This window comes from Colletotrichum scovillei (assembly GCF_011075155.1).
Source record: "Colletotrichum scovillei strain TJNH1 chromosome Unknown Contig00003, whole genome shotgun sequence".
Lineage (NCBI taxonomy): Eukaryota > Fungi > Ascomycota > Sordariomycetes > Glomerellales > Glomerellaceae > Colletotrichum > Colletotrichum scovillei.
This window is the reverse complement of record NW_023336261.1, coordinates 746,401-761,179: the sequence shown is the minus strand read 5'-3', so window position 1 is coordinate 761,179 and position 14,779 is coordinate 746,401. Positions and strand designations below refer to the sequence as shown.

Here is a 14,779-nt window from a genome sequence, read left to right as displayed (position 1 = left end):
ATAATCGTATGCAGATGTCAGAATTTTCGTGACCGTCTAGCTATGAACACTTATTCATTTTGCAACTTGCAGTGGCGGTACATGTATGATCTGCAACATGTTCTTCCCAATCACCAGTCCTCAAATCGGCAAAACCCCATCATGGATAATTGCGACAGCATTGACGATGATAATCTTCAGCTACATGTTCATTGTCAAACAATTACGTTACCGCCGGATGACGCAAATCGAAGCGCCTTTTGCTAAGTGTGAGAGGAAATTGTCGAGTATGACCGTCAAAGAGTCCCACGAGATCATCACTCAGCTACAAGAACTCGAGTTTCCATACGCCTTCTCCAAAGCTCGTAAACTGGCTCTCCTGAAAGTGAGTTACAGTCAATTTCTTTTAAGAAACTCATCCAGGCCAAAGAATGACCAAGTCAGACTGATGAGAGATCTCTACGTACTAGGCTGGAAGTATTCCGTCAATGTCCAGACTATTTGCCGTGACAGGCCAGAACAACAAACGCAATGCGGGAAAACGATCAGTCGATACGGAGATTCTTCTAAGAGAAGTGCAGTCCAAGGCAAGAGACTCGGATCGATATGCGATGTCTGTGGCAAGAATGAACTTTCTGTAAGTCACCAAGTCATGAAATTGATCAACAACTCGCGTCTATATGTTGCTGACAAGCGGCTTCCTCAGACATGCGCGATACCGTCGTGCGAACAAGATCACCGACCCCGACCTACTTCACACCCTCGGCGACGGCCTTGCTGAGATAATCAATGTGGTCAACAGAGACGAATGGCGCAAATTGACCAATGTCGAAGTATGTGCTCTTGGCATCTTCCACAAGAACTTGGGAGAAGATATGGGCATTCCCTTCGATCTTTTACCCTCGTGCAAAGAAGGCTGGAGGGACGGGTTGCACTTTGCAATAGAGCTCAGAGACTGGACTGTCCAATACGAACAGAAAGTCTGTAAGCCGGTGGCGACAAACGATCAATACGTCAGAGTCTATGTCGACTCGGCCCTGTCTTCTTTACCTAGTTTCTTCAGGACAGCATTAAGGAAGTCGCTCGGAGCCGACTTGGACGACGTGGTCCGATTAAGCCTCAAGTAAGTCAAGTCAATCAACCTCCAGACTACTGTAACTCTTGTAACTGATCCTTCAAAGTCTGGAATCTCCCGGACTCCTCCTCTCTACCTTTCTAGCACTAGTTCGCAACTCGAGGAAACTCGGGCTCCGTCACCTTGCCTTGCCGCGCCCCGACTCATCCGCATTCAAACTCGTCAACGACACCCCGAACCCCGAGACTAAGCTCTACAACTTTGGACGGAAAAGCCTTCAACCCTGGTACATGCGGCCAACAACGTGGTCGACCTGGGGTCCGGGTGCATGGCTGGTCAAAGCGGTCGGTGGAAAGGTTCCGGGCGAGCGGGGAAGCAGATATTTTCCCCAGGGATATGACTTGATGACCATTGGACCTGAGCCTCAGCGGGAGAAGGGGAGGGATGAGATGATGTCGGATATGGAGGTGATCAAGGCAAGGGGAGCGGTGACTTGTCCGTTTTCGCAAGCGAATGCGAATACGTTTGCTACTCCTCAACGCCTATGAGTGTGACCCTATATAGCAGGAGGCTCTCTTCACGGGGAGATGAGTGGGATATATGTTCCGCTATAGTTACCAAGCCAGATCAGGAAGCCAGCCTACTCAGGAGAGTCTTCCGTTTCATGCTATCCTACCGAAGATCTACCCTTCTTTCTTGCATGTGTTCACGTATATCGACCTTTCCGTCGTCTGTCCGCTAGATCTAGCCGGGGGAAGACGTAGGACCTCACTGGTCGTAATTTACCCATGAAATGAGATGGAGGAACAGCTCAAAACCAAGCGAGAGATGAGGCTGCAGAATTCTGTTAATTAAATGACTCGATATAACTTGAAGCCACGTGCGGCAATAGCGAGTAGTTCGCAAGTCAAGATAGGGTCCATGCTGCATCATGTCTGAACTCAAAAGCAGAAAATCTGCCGATATAGAGTTGCCAGCAGGGATAGAGCGACATCATTTCCCTCTAGGTGGACTATCAGCGGCTCCAAGACGGCATCTAGCAAAATTGGCCTCAAGTTCAAATGTCGCAGCATGGTGAGCTGGATTCTTATATTTACAAGCGTCAGATACGTGATCTAGAGTTGATATTGTTATCAAAATGCCTGGAATTGATATAACCTTTGACGAGAAGCAAGTGTTGATGTGATTGACATGTCTCAGTGTGCCTTACCAACATACCCACCCGCTTCAACCCATCTTGTTACCAGACATATTACCACACACCGTATGGAAGAACTTACGACTTGAGCAATCTCACATCTTTTGGTCTTGAATCTCAAATCTAGATAGCCAAGCCCATGATGTTTTCCGTTCTCCCCGCATGATTCGCAGTCTTAAGTGGGAAAATCGAGTCAGCGACGGGCTAAGCATCTTCAACGGCCCCTAACATCCCGCAACTTGCCTGCATATGAATGGACTTCTGGTTATGATCAGACAGAACAGCTTGTGAAAGCCTCTTTTCGATGCCTCTCAGGTGGTGGCCATGTCCATGCTCACAATCCTATTCGCTACACGTGCATCGGTCTCCAAACTCTGCTCAACATCTGTGACAACCCGTGGCCTATTGATCGGACTGTGATCGATCTCAAAGAACAGGGCAATCCTGTAGGGCGATCTTTCTATTTGGATTATGATGTGCTTGATGAAGCGCCGTTTGGCTGCTCATCCCGTATCCGTCGATAGTACAGGATCTTTCCATCCTCAACTTCCACCTCAGCTTCCCAAGTCAAGGTGGTTCTCGATGGAATCCGCGGCGTCATTACCGTCGTTATGGCGGACAAGAGTGTCCAAATCGTCGTCACAGCCTCGGTATTCCTCCTTCTGGCATGGCTGGCCGTCAGTCTCCGCGTGTATTGCCGCACAGCGTTGGTACGGTCAGTCGGTAGCGACGACAAGATTATGGTCTTCCTTCTGGTAAATGACAGTGACGCTGGTGGGAGCTTGAGAACGGTAATTTACTAACGAAAACAAGGTTATATTCACCGGATATCTAATGTTGCAGATTTACGGAGGAACTCATGGGATCGGTCGCCGTGATTCTGAGATCACTGCTGGGGAGAAGAGAACCATGCTTCTGGTAAGTCTACCACAAGATCCCCCATCTAGCCCCTTGCTAATGTAACTCCCAAGCTATGGTGGATCCTCGAGCTCCTCAACGTTGTCTCAACATGTCTCCTCAAGATCTCCGTTGGCTATTTCCTCCTCCGAGTTGCACTCGATCGGCCGCACATCTGGATAATTCGAGCTCTCATAGTAGGCACAGTTGTCTTCGGAACGACATACCTCTTCATGGTAGCTTTCCAGTGCAGACCAGTGCCAACGTACTGGGAAGAAGGGCCCAGAACACCCGGAAAATGCTGGCCCTCGCGGGTTATCTACATCATGACGATTGCGGCGACGGTCATCAATACGAGCGCTGACTTCATTTTCGGTGCTTTGCCATGGTTCATCGTCAGATCCATGAATCTTCCGATCGGGACCAAGATCGTGATAGTGTGCATCTTGGGGCTAGCTGCTGTGTAAGTGTGGAAACAGGCAGGCCGCAGACATACTGGCTCGACAGCGGGGCAAAGCTGACAGTTTTGGTTATAGAGGAAGCACTGCGACTATTGTTAGAGCGTTCTATATCCCGACGTTACTGGACGGCGAGGATTTTCTTTGTAAGCCCATTATCTAGCCGCGCCGCAAACTGTTCCTCTATACTAATGCACCTCCTCACCTTGCAGACGAAACCTCCAACTTTGCAATATGGAGCACAGTAGAGCCGGGGATCGGCATCATAGCAGCCTCGATAGCAACGTTGCGACCTCTGTATCAAATGGTGCTTACCAAGATGGGTCGCTCGTCGGTTTACCGTCAACGAAGAGACAGGTTGGAAAGACAACAGGCTCGCAGGAACGAGACGAGTCGGATGGTGCGACAGGCACACAACCTCGACCCAGAGGATGGGCTGGCCGATTCGGATATCACCTCGCCACACGGGATTCTTGAGATCAATCCTCCCTCTCACCAGATCAGCAAACAGACAGAGTCGACAGTCAAGAAGAGCTCGTCTGGGATTGGATCTCCGCAACTGAGAATGAGCTTGTTCGATGTGGATGTTCCAACGTCACGATTGAGACTGAGCGATGATATTCGGCGGACGATGGATAGGCCTCCTGAGGATTGGTTATCGAGGGTCAAGGACTGACAAGAGACAGTTGTCCTTGATGTGTTTGAAGAGTCTGACTGCACGATCTATGGTGTACGATTTGGAATAGCATCAGCATAGCATAAGGGAGATGTACCCAGGAAAGTCGCTCTTGGCGAATGGAACGAACCATCGGAGCATGACCATTGACACAGTACAACACGTAAAATATTGAACAGTGAATACCGTTATGTTAACTAAAGCTCTAGTTCAGCCCCAGTCTTGTGGCGTGTCATCAGTAGACGTACGCCCTTATTCCCCATCAAGCCTCCTGCCTCGTTGTTGCGACGGTAGCACCGCATTGCACATTTCACGCCAGAAGGCCACCAAACACTGTCATTCCAGGATTTGTGCTCTTTGATGGTGTATTGTGACTCTCTGACTAGTACTATTGAGACTCGTAAGGGTCCTCGGCCATGTTCAAGTCACGCATTGCTCTTTACGACAGCAAATCGAGAGACATGTAAGTCAAGGCCCGGCTGTCGGTATGCCTCCTCGACCAACAACCAGGAAGTGGCTCCCCCTTACTTTTCTGAACCTGAACTTGTGTGGTCTCTTGGGCCATGGTATCTCAGGCAAAACCCTCAGCAACCTCAGCCTCGGGAACGGAGCTTCCACCATCACCCCTTGATCCTCAGCTCCAGGCTCAGACCAAACTTCCTCCATCCCATCGAAAAAGTCCATCTGGTCAACCCTGTAAAGCACCTCCCCCTTCGATACATCAAAGCTCCCCTCAAACCCTCCATCATCCAAGTCTCACAATCTCACCCCCAACACCCTCACCCCGCCAAAGAACCCATTCACCAACCCAAACACAAGGCCCCACGGCCCCTTGGTCCCATCCCTCAGCCCCAAATCGAACCTCGCGTAACGCCCGTCGACAAACACACTCTGCACCCGTTCACGCGTCTCCCTCGGCATAGCCCATTCATGGTCACTGTTGACATGCCCCCTCCCACGCTCACCACACCTACACCTACCCGCGATAACCGGCCCGGCCAGCCTGTAGTCCTCCGCCCTTCTCCACGTGGTGGGGAGCATGGACCCATCCCACACGAGCTCCACAGCGTCCCGAGCGGGGCTGAACGGAAAGGTCCGCGGGTCCGGCGCGCCGAAGGCCGTGGTCGCCAGCGCCCTGGTTTCCCGGCTGACGGCGTAGAGTGGTATGGCGGCCCAGGACCTGATTCGGGGGAGGAGGAAGTGCGCTTGGGGCCCGTTCCGCCAGTCGAGGTCGGTTTTGACCCAGCCCTCGATGGTGATGGGGTCGACCGCCGTGAGGAGGATGCTATCCCGAAGTTCTTTCGGCAGTTGGGTGAACAGGGTGAACGTTGTGGGGTTTGCTGGGTCCGGCTCTGGACGACGGGCTGGAAGCTTGTTATTCTCGTCTTCTTCGTCTGATGAGGAGGAATCCACCAAGATGCACACTCTCCCGCCGTCGCGAACGCGTCCTGGGTGTCTAGGGTGGCACCGCATGTGTTTCCGCGCCTCCAAAACCACATCCGACCACCTCTCCCGGTTAGACGCGTCGACGACAATCGTGAGCTCGTCCTTGATCTCAGGTTCGTCTTCTTCGTCGGTGAACAACAACTCTTCCTCATCATCGTCCCCACTTCCCGAACCCAAACCATTTTGAGAACCGCTAGATGCCGACGGGATGATGTGCGCCATCGCGAGGAAGAACTCGAGTCATTCGTCGTTGCGGTGGCTTGCTTACAAAGAGGCTATATTCGTCCTTGCGATACTTTTGGCGCTGACGAGCGAAACGACTTTCGGACGTGGCTCCGCGATACTTTCTTCCTTCGTTTGACTTAGTTCAACGGTTGTTTTATTTTCTAGTAGTCCGGCTGCAAATCACGGATATATGACGATGAAGGGTTTGCTGCCTGCTACACCAGGCAGGAGATTCGCGATGTTCGACTCATGTGGGAAGGATTCTGTGGGTCAGAAGGATCATGCTATCGAACCTTGACGAGGGATGCCTATCCCCTGCGAGCAAAAGTTCCCTACTCCGTAACAAGTACGGATATCCCATGATGAGATACGATGCTTTAGACAAACGAAAAACCTCACGATCTTTCACTCTTCCAGAATGGGAATCTTATTAACGTCCTGGCGCCGTTGACGATGGGGTGTGGATTCAGGAAAAAGCCACTCATCAGCCACAAGCCATACCAAGTTTCATCTGCCCACGCTCGAGGCGTCCAGACAGCGAAAAAAAACAACCAACGAAGCGTCTTCGGCAAATGTTGGCGTTATTGCTTGTCTTCCCACCAACAGAACTTGGCCTCCTCGCTTAATCCAAGACACTACGTCAAGGGCCTTTCACACGCTTCTCTTATCTTTTCTTCTTTTCTAGAGTGCGTGAGCGACAGTGCATTCAGGTGAGAGTCGCTGGAAGGGGCCCCGGTTAAGGCTGCATGCAGGACGGGAGTCACTGCGTCTGTTAACCAGTCTCTTGGGTTCGAAGGGGGTCCAGACTGCCGGGGCAAAAGATTCTTCTTGAGGTCTGGAACTTTTCCCTTGGGCCTCTTCACGAGCTTGAACAACTCTCATGCGAGTTCACAGAGAGCCGCGGTCTTGGCATTCGGGGAAAAATACACAACAAAAAAACATGGAAAGCATGTTTACCTAGAATCAAACACCGGCGGCATCTGTTCACCGAGCCCGGGAAAACACAGTAGTCGCGGCGCCGAACCCAACCGCGCCTTCTAGAGTCGGCCGCGAAAGGACGAAGGACGAGCCGCGAGCATACAATGTGTCCGTTTCACACGCCCTCGACTCCTCAAGCTCCCCATGAGCGATGGTCCTCCTCCCATCCCATCCATCCAAACCCCCTTCGCAACCCCACATAGTTCGGCATAACCGTTGCTGTTCCATCCTCTGTTTCCTCAGACGGGAGAGAGCGTGGCGAAGCGAACTCCACAGGGAATGCACTCCAAGACGAGAGAGAATCCTAGATCCTGATCAGCTGGTCTTTTCGATACAGGTACCCGTGTCGCAGGATCTCGAGCTTCACATAGATCGGGATGGTTCTTGGCGTTGGACTGGTTGAAAACGCGCGGTTCGAGTGGGATACTCTGGCTGTTTCTGAGAAGGGGGAAGGCTCAACCTCTGAGGACATGAGCCTAGGGAAATACAGTTGTGCACTTTGAGCTAGGTTAAAGTAATCGGGTGGAATCACATAATACCGCCCGGCCGAGTGGGATGCCTTACTTCACCTAGTAGCACGCCTAACCAACCAACACGGTAGTGAGTGTACCGAACCCATAACCTCTTTTTCAAAAAGACACGAATAGAGAAACCCAAGCCTCAGTCCCACCCACGCAAAGAAAAGAACCAAGATGTGATAAAATTAGCGATTATTCCTTGTCCCTCTGTACACGTGTGTCTCTCCACCGCTCCAAAGCCCCCATAATCTGGTCTGGTCTCTTCCTCGTCGTGCACGTATGTAATGCAAGGCCAGGTAGTCTGGGGTAGCTTGCCTTGCTCGACCAAAAAAAAAAGTGAGACAACACTCCCCCTTCCCGAAAAACCCCCCCAATCTCAAGGCTGCATAGCGCATAGAAAAGAAGTGAGAACGGCCTAAGAGAAATGAGCCTATCATACCGTCGGAGATTGAGGCTGAACGGCGCGCCCGGTGCCCTCTGGGGCTGGGCCCGCCGCCTTCCTTTTCTTCACCCTTCAGCAGTTCAGCTGGTGGTCCATGGTCTCTGGACCATGGTCCATACTCCCATGGGCAATGGTGAGGGAAATCCCTCAGACCTTTTCGGCCGTGATTCAGCCCCCCAATTCCCCCCTCACTGCGCTCCCACGGCTCCCTACCTTACCCCTTCCCGCGAGGAGCGGGCGTGGGACGTGGGAGTGTGAGTAAGCGTGAACGCGTGGGCGTGGGTTGAAGCAGACACAAGCGGACGAGGAACACGAACATGTAAGACGGATGAGATGATGGATGAGTTCTAAAAAATTCTTGTTGTGGATTTCCGAAAAATCCAAAAGTATATACACTAAAGTGAATTGGTGCGGAAGCTAATCCGCTGGGTATCCCGTTGTGAATCGAATGCTGCCTTTTTCCCAGTCTCTCCCTCCCAGTCTCCCATGAATGATGATGAAAATGTGTTCTCCAATCCAATGCGCTTTGACCGGCTGATACAGTCGGCCGTCTCCCCCAGTGAAATGTCTTGTACTCCGATGCAGTCTGTTGACCTGTCCAGCGTCCAACGTGAAAAGTAGAAAGAGAAAAGAAAAGAAAATGCTCGTAAAAGTCGTCAAGCAGGCCGTAAAAATCTCTATGCAGCCACAACCTCGGGCCTCAAATGCTGGTTTACCGCCATCGAAGACGAAGAAACCGTCGGTAGCGCAGGGCGTCTCAATCTCAGCTCGACAAAGTGCCCAACAACACTGCGCACCTGCTCCTCAAAACCCTGCAGCTTAAAGCCAAACACCTCCTCGGAAGCAGAGGCGTCAAAGTCGATGTTGACCGTGCCTACCGAGCCGCTGCTGACAATCAGCTTCCTCTCGACGGCCTCGGGGAAGCTCCGCTTGGCGATGAGCTTCGCATCGTTCCAGCGGGACTTGGTGCTGAGGATGTAGCTCTTGTTGCCCGGGACGGTGGGTAGAAGAGCCTGGACGTGTGCGCGGGCGACGTCGTCGACGTGGACAGTTGCGCCGGGGTAGCTGCAGCCCATCTTCTTGCCGCGGAGGGTGGCGAGGATGACGGCGTTAGTGCCCTTCATCGCCTCGCTTGCGGTGGTCGCGATATCGTTGCGGCCGATGACGAAGGAAGGGTGCAAGTGAATGACCTCGAAGCGGGGCTGCTCTCTCGCAATCCACGCCTCGGCACCCTTGAGAGCGGCCACCTTGGAGGCGGCGTAGGCGGCGAACTCGCTCTCATACGGCTCAGGCTTGAAGCCGGTCCTCTCCGTGGGCTGGACAGCCTCCTTGCGCTCGCGACCCTCGAGGTGGTCTACTGAAGTGAGAGCAACGACTGAGCTAGTGATGACGACCCTGCGAACAGTGCCCGCACGCTTGGCGGCCTCGAGCATACCGAGGGTGCCGCGGACGGCGGGCTGGATGAAGTACTCCTGGTGCAGATCGCGAGGTACCGAGTCGGCGGTCGCAAGTGGTGAAGCAACGTGAATGACTGCAGAGACGCCGCGGATGGCATCGTCGTAGGCACCATCGGTGGTGATGTCTGGCACGATGGTAAAGTTGAGTCTCGCACGGGGTAGGTTGAGTGCGCGGATCTGGGGTCGGGAGCGGATGAAGGCAGCCTTGGCCTCTGAGCGGACGGCACAGCGGACGGTGTGGCCTGCCTTCAGGGCGTGAGTGAGAACGGCGAAGCCGACGTGGCCAGTGACGCCTGTGATGAGCAGAAGCTCGTCTGGGAGGATGCACAGCATGGCTGCTGAGATCTTGGTGGTAGTCGTATATAAGTGTTGAGGTAGTATGGTGTAAGTGTCGATGAAACCGGACGTCCTGAGAGTGGAAGTGGAATTGTCGTCCAGAACGGGCAGGACTGTGTAAGAAGTAGTCGGTTGTCCGTAGAATTCGTTTGATCGATGATGGCGAACCTCTCTCACTACGGAAAGTGGTGCGAAGCGGGCGAGGGTCATATATCTACTCTGGGAAGTCTGGCGAGATGGGTGTTCCCACTACTTGCCTCCCCTCTCCCTGCGTTGCTTGAACCTTCTTGGGTCCCTTGTGGCCACCTCGGAGGCTCAGATAGACGAACGCCACGTGCACAGGGTGTGAGACATTGAGGGTCCCTGGTGTTGGTCTCTGAATACACACCTCGGCCACCCCTCCCACCCCCCTTCCAAGCAAGCCTCGAGCAAACCCTTTTCTTCCAAGACGGGTACGGGTATCTTCCATAACAACAATCCCGCGACCGAATGGAGGTGGTGGCTTCTCCGTGCTTGCGCGGTGCTAGCGTCAGCAGACGTGTGTGAGTCCATGCATCAGCGCCTCCTCCCCAGTTGTCCTCGCTGTGCCTGTGAGCGTCGATGAGGTGGCACAGCACCCGCTGGCAGGCTGCTAGGTAACCTGCTGTCGCTTGCACATGTAGGGCTGGTGTGGCTCCCCCACTACTTGAACTAAAGGTAACGCGGCTTCACGTAGCATGTTAATGGTCGGTCAACTAGCTGAACCTCGATACCCGACTGGTCGAAGGTAGGGCGTGTGTCTTGTGGCGCCCATCGTGCCGCACTGACGGAACCGCCCGGCATGATCCCTCTACACTCAGCATACAATCTCTGCGGGGTGAGGATGGCCAAGAAATCCTGATTGGGGGTGATTAACGAACCTAACGGTCACGAAGAAGTGAAAATAAGGGGCAAATGAGCAAGCATAGCCTTGTGCCAAGCATCTCTGCATCGTCACCACCTAACTTACGGAGGCTGAGGGTGGGTGAACGTCCTCACAAAGTCTTCACTCGCAGACACGGCGATTTAACGAATTCATGCGCATCAATGGTGAACTCAATGGTTCGCTCGTATGCATATGTAGCCAGCCAACCCCCAAACCCAATACAGAGACTCTGCCTAAGACTGCCTGCAGCAATAGGGAGAAGACTCAGAGGAGGGAAGGGGGGGCTGTACCCGAAGAGAAGTGCCGCGTGGTCTGGGCTACTCAGTCTAGACTGGTATCAGAGTAGCTCAAGCTAAAGCACCAGTAACCAACGGCGCAAAGACCAAGCAAGGCGCCAGCCATCAAGCCAAGCTGAATGACTAAGTCGACTGGTGGCGCTGTTCTGGGCCGGCCAGCTGGACAGCAGGAGTCCAAGCTAACCCACCAAGCTCTTCCATCGCGACGCGATTTGCCGTAGGTAAACAGGCGTCCACGGAAGAGAACCCAGTAAGGGGAAGGGATGGCGGCGCAGCCGTTTGATTGGCGATGAGTGTTGGTTCATCGGGCGGTAAGCTGAACTTTTTTTCATCGTCCTCGACCCTGCGATTCGCTCGCAGCTGAGATGCTCCAGATGCAAATAAGTTGAGACGGTGACTGTGGCAACGAGGTCCCTGCTATGGTGAGTCAAGAAAGTTTCCAGGTTCCCGACCAGATGCTTTTCTGTCCTCTCTCGAGTCTCGACACCCATTCATTTTCGGGTCCGGTCGATAGTTCCTGGTAGCCGAGGACGCTTGTGTCGATGACTTGTCGACTGGTAGGCTCACTACGCGCTGGCGCTATTCGAGAAGGGAACCATCGACCGGCCACTTTGCTCGTTTGCCATTCAACGTTCGTCATGGCCAACCCCTCCCCGCAACCTTGCTTTGCCGTGCCATGGTCGACACCGGGAGATCGGCGGTTTGCTCAGCAGCACAGGCTCGGTACCGACTGGCTGGGGCGCCAGAAAGCGCCTCACTCCCTCCCCCAGCACAATTGACTGGCCCCTCCCACTCTTTCCCATCGCTTTCTATGGCCCTGCTTCTTTATTCGCCTTGCACTGCAGTGGAAGCAAGGGGCAGTCGACAGGAGGAATGACAGACGAATTGTGTGAGAGATAGAGCTGACTGGATAGCTGGCCTGGACCGTTATGGGCCGCTGCTGGTGCGGCCACTGAGACAGAGACGACCCAGGAACGTTGGGTGAGACAGCAGCGCGCCACATCGTCTCATCATGAACGCCTCTAGGTCCAAAATAAAGCAGTGGGTATCCGACGCTGAGAACAATATCCCAAAATCCCCGCGGAAACGATGCCTAGAGGTGTCATGCTTGTCAGCTGAAAGCGCCGCCGGCACGCGGGGTGTGGGTGAGATTCCGGGAGGGAATGGCACAGAGGAAAAAGCGCGAGAAAGGCCAGATAGGGTAGATCACCCCAACAAGAAATCCCATAGAGTCGCTGGCACGGGCCCCTGCCTCATGGCCACACTGGTCTCGCGCTCATTCACTGGTCCATCTGTGCTCGTACATAAGCCTTCGTCTCAACTTGTTTGAGTTCTATTAAGGCTCGGAGTCAGATAGTGAGGGGAAAGTGAAGAAGGAAAGATTACCCCTCAATCCTTCCACTAGCAACCGTCAATAACAACAACTTGGCCGAGTCTGAGAGTGATACAGAGGGGGAGGAATAATAAAGGTGCAGAGCAGGTAACCGAGAAGGAGGAGAATAACCTGTCGAGCTCTCATGCACGCATCCGTCGGTCAAGCCCAATCGCTGATTAGGTCGTTTGAAATGGGATGAGTTCGGTGCGCAAAAGGATCCCGAGCACAGGACCAGTCGCGGAAGAGTATCCATATTCATGCACGTCTTCAGTCCGCTCAATCCAGACGAGATATCTGGGGGATGGTCGGACGATGTTGATTGTTATCACGGAAATGAACGAGTGCGTGAAATTCCGTACATCAGACCGCAGGGTGATGCTTGATTGCTGGTGCAAGCCGTTGTGCTGCTGGAGGGAAGTGATTGGATTCTGCTTGTTGCTCTTGCATACTCTTCCACCACCCCTACGACTATTGTGATGCATGCAACCGCGATCTGAGCGGGGTCTAATGCAGCAAAAAGGGATGAAGGACTGCGGGAGGATGTTGAGTCTGAAGGGACAATCCTACGATATGTCAATAGCAAAGGTATGTTGAGATGGAGTGAAGCCTCCCGAGGCCAATTGAATAGCCTCGTCGGGCTCGTGTTGCTTGTTCTCGTGGAGGTTAGGTAGACAATTCGTCGATCGCATAAGGGGTTTGTGAGACCTGTAGGGGTTCTCCTACTCCATGTCAGCATTCGGGGTCATTGGAGATATTGAGAGACCAGTCCATCTCCGTGATAAGATTCGCCGCTCGACTTCGGATACTGACATTGTGTGCTTCGTGTTTTCCTTATTCTTCTCGTTCAAGCAGGGCGCTGAGTGTGAATGCCAGAAAGTTGAGTGGTTGACTACCGTTTGAGAACGTTGCTGATCGGCATGATTGATCAGCGCCCTACGCGCGTTAGAAGGTTCGGCAATCGCGCCATTGCGAAGCCGTCGCGGGAGGTGAGACGTGGCGAGATGGATTGACAGTGGTGTACGTGGTGCATGGCTTGCGTGGTGCTAAGAGCCAAGTCTAAAACCTCGACAGCAATTGGCGTTGTGATCGGCGTGTCGCACATCGAGACCGGCGCTCCTCCGCCAAGCGGAATTCCCATCCTGAGCAACGGGACGACTTGCTCATGGGCATCACCGGGCCTGGCCCCGCTGGAGAACGGCCGGGTGGGGATCACTCTCCGTCCGTGTCTTCCTCCGTCGGGGACCCTTCCGCTCGACCCCGGAGACCCTTGGGAAGACGAGTTCAATTGCCCCCCACCGCGGAAGATGCCGAATGACTTCATCCGAATGCATGACAAGCAGTCTGAACTATGCGTATGCAGTCCCCGCGGTGGATCGAAAGGGTAAAAAAGTCCTTGCTTTGTACCCGACGGGCCCGAATCCGAACTCTCTTACTCTCTTCTTCCACCCTTCTGCCTCTGTCTCTGTGTCTGGGAGAGGAGGGTGAATGGAGTGATTGACATCACCGCTGTGGCTGAGGGCCGTTACTCGCCTTCACTGTCGAATAAGGCCACTTTGGGGTCCAGACCTGTTTCGGACGATTATTTTTGGCCCAACGCGTGACGTGCATCTCGTGATGCGAAAACCCAATTGTCGAATCGAAGGCGTCACGCAACTTCTAGAGGCGAATGATGCGGGAATTACTGCTTCCTCTCTCGTCTTCGTTGTAGGCAGAAACGCGTCGAAGCACTCGTGGCTCTTGACGACGGCCGCCGCTGTATGCCACGCGTTGCTCGGATGGTTGGTCCATCAGCGTCGCTGACGTTGCTCTCATGCTATACCGACGTAGTCAGCGAATACGATAACCGGCAAGTCCCGTTCAAGACTATTGTTTTCCTTCACCGAGACTATTGTCGTCCATCGCCAACACACTGCATTGGCGTTGAGTCAAAATGGTCAAACCGAAAGTCTTCAGTAATGATCTCACACTTGCAGGTAGTGCCGCACCGCCGATCAAGCATGCACCGTCACGAAGACAACGACCAAGGCTCTCCACGAACCTAATGCGTATATTCCCCGCCGAATCGCGTGCAGTTGCTGCACTTGCAGTACTTCCAAGACTTGCATCGCCCACGGGACATGCAGGTTTTTCGATGGTGAGTTTGACCATGGGCAAAGGTCATGGCGGTAAGTTGACAGGTCCACCTTGACGTCCATCATCTTGTTCGGACAGCAGCAGCATCCTTCGGTCCCGGAGTGCGTGGCCCGGGCGGGTTTGCCAACGGCAAGATCTTCATCGCAACGACTGTCTATGCTTTCGATACTGTCGATCACGCGGCACCGGGACGCCGACATGCTCCACCCGCAGCCTCTCCCGCTGCGGTACAGATTTGAGGTGAACACAGCCAGGTCCTCAAGACGCCACCCGGGGGTTGTCAGCAGACGAAGGGTCCTCCACGGCCGAAACTCGAGTACAAGGCTGAGCCGTTATCATTCGAGCGATCGGTCGCCGCCACCGGTCATCAAACAGCACTGCCCCGG

At 53.6% G+C, this 14,779-nt stretch overlaps 4 protein-coding genes across 4 annotated transcripts; 2 read left to right on the top strand and 2 right to left on the bottom strand.

The window, feature by feature from the left end:
* Nucleotides 1-268: 268 nt before the first annotated feature.
* On the top strand, nt 269-1,602 carry HER10_EVM0000917 (uncharacterized protein; the record flags this gene model as incomplete). The annotated part of the gene is made up of 4 exons (XM_035470682.1): nt 269-364; nt 450-616; nt 686-1,102; nt 1,161-1,602. 4 exons carry the CDS (start codon nt 269-271, stop codon nt 1,600-1,602), a joined length of 1,122 nt encoding a protein of 373 aa, XP_035335604.1.
* Nucleotides 1,603-2,863: 1,261 nt separating this feature from the next.
* On the top strand, nt 2,864-4,433 carry HER10_EVM0008157 (uncharacterized protein; the record flags this gene model as incomplete). The annotated part of the gene is made up of 6 exons (XM_035477689.1): nt 2,864-3,007; nt 3,066-3,170; nt 3,224-3,612; nt 3,686-3,753; nt 3,820-4,180; nt 4,385-4,433. 6 exons carry the CDS (start codon nt 2,864-2,866, stop codon nt 4,431-4,433), a joined length of 1,116 nt encoding a protein of 371 aa, XP_035336284.1.
* A 606-nt stretch (nt 4,434-5,039) lies between these two features.
* On the bottom strand, nt 5,040-6,092 carry HER10_EVM0007421 (uncharacterized protein; the record flags this gene model as incomplete). Its single annotated transcript, XM_035476977.1, has 1 exon — nt 5,040-6,092. The coding sequence occupies exon 1, from the start codon at nt 5,949-5,951 to the stop codon at nt 5,040-5,042; it is 912 nt and encodes a 303-aa protein (XP_035336219.1). The 5' UTR covers nt 5,952-6,092.
* Nucleotides 6,093-8,569: 2,477 nt separating this feature from the next.
* Nucleotides 8,570-9,682, bottom strand: HER10_EVM0013012 (NAD dependent epimerase/dehydratase; the record flags this gene model as incomplete). Its single annotated transcript, XM_035482384.1, has 2 exons — nt 8,570-9,553; nt 9,584-9,682. The coding sequence occupies 2 exons, from the start codon at nt 9,680-9,682 to the stop codon at nt 8,570-8,572; spliced, it is 1,083 nt and encodes a 360-aa protein (XP_035336718.1).
* Nucleotides 9,683-14,779: the final 5,097 nt, after the last annotated feature.